Raw genomic sequence first — 3,071 nt, 5'->3', positions numbered from 1 at the left:
CTTTCCCTTGTACTGATTACAGCTTGGGTGTCACGAGTTTGTACTGGCATTCAGGAGCAGGCAATTAGAATCGATTCGTATCTCTGACAACAGACTTGCTACAGAGGTGAAGGAGCTCTGTAGGCACATCTTGCACAAACACTGTTATGGAAAGAAAAGGCTAAATATGTCAAGGCATGCCAATTATCAACTTTGAAGTTTCTTCAACCATCTCGGGCATTTTCCTACCATTATGAGCAGCTGTGCCTTTAACAAGCTGCTGCTGAAGAGACAAAAATCCAAACACGAAAACTCCTAAATTACTGCAGAACAGAGAGCCAAAACCGAATTTTCTTGGTGCCTCTTAGAAATCCCCAATTTTAAATAATGTGGTAATGATGCAACCAGATAGTCAAGTGCTTGACAAACAGCAAGCAACGTGCAGGGCCTTTCATGCTGCAGGTGCCTAACTCAAGTGCCCGTGCTCTTTCTGCAGGAAAAGGAGAAAAGCCAGCATTTCTTGTACCAGCTGAGGAGCCCAAAGGCATCTCTGGAGCTCATTTCTCCCTCATTGATACTGCAGGAGCCTTTGGCCCTCCTGCGGGCAGTACAGACACTCCTTGTAGTGGAGAAACACAGAACTAATAAAGACAAAACACACAGGCCAACATTCAGACTCGAGGATCCAGCTGTCCACTGCTTCTTGCATACGGTGGCAACTCGTTTACATGTAATATGCACACCAGCACATACAAGCAAACTGTAAAACCATCCAAGTCAAATTGTTTGAGCTATCTGTTCCGTTCTGCTGCAGTTGTGTTTTACAGGAGCATCCCAAAGCTGTGCAGACCTAGTCACTACTCCGTTTTATTCACCAGTGGCCCTGCAACACCGTTAGGACTGGCTCTGTACTCTGCCCACCTATCTTCTGGTTTCCAAGAAGCAATGTTTATATTTCTACTTCAGGCTTTGCAGTGCAGAAAGTTTTTACATTAATTTTAAGGAAGTAAAGGGCAAACATTTTGGAAATTGTCTGCACTTACTGCTATTTACTAAGTGCTTACTGGGGGAAAAGGAAAAAAAAAAAAACCCAAAGAAAAACACCAACCACCTTTACCTAACAGCACCTTCACATTCTCATGTTTCAGAAGGAAGAGAAATGGTTACCCGAGTCCTCAAGCAAAAAGAACAGAATAAGGTACCAGACAGTTTTGGTAAGAGTAGGCACCTTCGTCAGCCTGGCTTCTCACTTTTGCCCTGAAAAACATTCATTCCAGCTCTGGATCCTTAAAGCTCCACTTGTTCGTTTTCCTTTTCAGGAACAACTACCCTGAATAGCATTGCGTTCCTGTAAGAGTAGGAGCCACCCCCCACCTTTCCTACAGCAAAGCTGCGTTTCAAATCTATGAAAGTTGTCAAAGAGAAAGAGAAAAAAAAACATTAAATGGATCAAGAAAGTCTCTCACCGTGAACATTTTCATAGTAAATCTGTTCACTTGCCTGAAATTAAATCAGAAGATTATTAGCAATAAATGAACAATAATACTTTGTGGAGAACTACACATGCACCAGAAAGAAATGGAAGATGGCAGTGAGGATGTCATGTTTGTTGTCTACATATAACCTCCTCTGCTTTCAGAGATACCTGCTTCATAGGACAGTTTTTTTGCCTATGGTTCTGATTGCATTACTTCAAGGTCTTACCTAAAGCATAACTCAGTTAAAGCAACCCTAAGGCCACTGGCCAACAATAATGTAGTTTGCCACTGTTCCGCTATCTGAAAATCACATTCACCTTCCTCCTTGAGAAACATCCTAAGTCCATTGATAAATATTCCCCACCACCCCTAGATCAACTACTCCAATTGCAAATAAACCCGCTGCAGTGGTGTATTCGCACACTTCTGTCTCCGCTTGATCTATGCGCAAGCATATTCTGCAGGGGAGGAGGACAAACCCTTCAGTGTGCATCAATTCAGAATTAAAAAGTAGGTCACCCTGATTATATTTGTCTTACGAATTTAATTTCTCTTCTGAATTTAAATGTGAAGTTTGAAGTTCTCCTGCAAAGTTTCTGAAGTCACTAAACTCCAGAAATTGGTTTTGAGCTCCTAGTAAAGAGCCAGCATCTCTGTCAGGTCACCTAAATTTTTGTGGTGTGTCTTCACATGCATTTTCAATAGGCAGACAGTTCCACAACCCTCCCAAATGCACACGTGGTGCAGAACTGGGAGAGGGTTCAGGAGTTACAGTTTAGAGAAACTCCTGAGCTTGTAAAATATACAGAAGGAGAAGACCAGAGTAGGCAGTAACTGCTGCGCAGCATAGTTTGCCCACCAAGGAGAACAGGTTAGAGCCCTGGCCTCAGCCCCCACCCAACTAACAAGCCTGCTATAGAACTTGTGCAGGACTCCAGACAGCTCTCCACTATGAATCTGGTTCCATGTGGGATTGCAATGCCACAGCCCTCTGCCTTGTCCTAAACTGAACAGGCAGCTCCCTCCATAAAAGATGAAGGCAAAAGAAAGACAAGTAGTAGGGTATGTACCAGCTCCAGCACTGAACGTGTACACCTAAGTGCACCTATTGGGAAATGGCCCCACTTACCTACCAGAGTACTAGTAACCAGATTCCTTTGGCTACCGTTTCCTGAGGAGCCCCAGACACAGTTTAGAGGCACTATAGAATGCATCTAGTTACCCTCTCAAATCCTTCATGCATGTATGTGTCGCCTCCCGGAAGGACTTTCTGCAGCTCTTCTAGGCCCTGGCGGATCTGCTCCCTGAAATGAATGCAGATGCACTGTTAGATCCAAGAGCAAATTCACCAGGAACTGATATCTGGGTGAAGACATGCACAGCAGAACCAGATACGGGGTGGGGGGAGTTAACCCAGTGTTTACATGGGCTAAGGTAATGCCTGGGTAGATACCTTTCTAAGGATGTGGAGAACAGCAGATGTGCTCCCAGAGTTCCCACAGCAGCAGCATCTCCTAGGTCAATATCCACATGTTTCTTTCGAAATAAATATTCCCTGTGTAACCCTGGTTAAACCTCTGATGCAGCAGCAGAGCAGCTGACCTGCACCTGGCT

The 3,071-nt window shown here is 44.3% G+C and overlaps 1 protein-coding gene across 1 annotated transcript in view; it reads right to left on the bottom strand.

The window, feature by feature from the left end:
* Window positions 1–1,445: 1,445 nt before the first annotated feature.
* The window catches only part of ANTXR1 (anthrax toxin receptor 1), a gene marked incomplete at its 3' end in the record, with an annotated part of 13,868 nt that continues 12,242 nt past the window's right edge, over window positions 1,446–3,071 (bottom strand). The window contains exons 4-5 of the mRNA XM_010158353.1: window positions 2,680–2,761; window positions 1,446–1,479 (exon numbers count right to left, since the gene is read on the bottom strand). Coding sequence (XP_010156655.1) covers window positions 1,446–1,479; window positions 2,680–2,761 — 116 coding nt within the window. The remainder of the gene's footprint in view (window positions 1,480–2,679; window positions 2,762–3,071) is intronic.

The sequence above is a fragment of the Eurypyga helias genome, unplaced genomic scaffold (assembly GCF_000690775.1).
Source record: "Eurypyga helias isolate BGI_N326 unplaced genomic scaffold, ASM69077v1 scaffold7049, whole genome shotgun sequence".
NCBI lineage: Eukaryota > Metazoa > Chordata > Aves > Eurypygiformes > Eurypygidae > Eurypyga > Eurypyga helias.
This window is presented reverse-complemented; position numbering and strand designations above follow the sequence as displayed.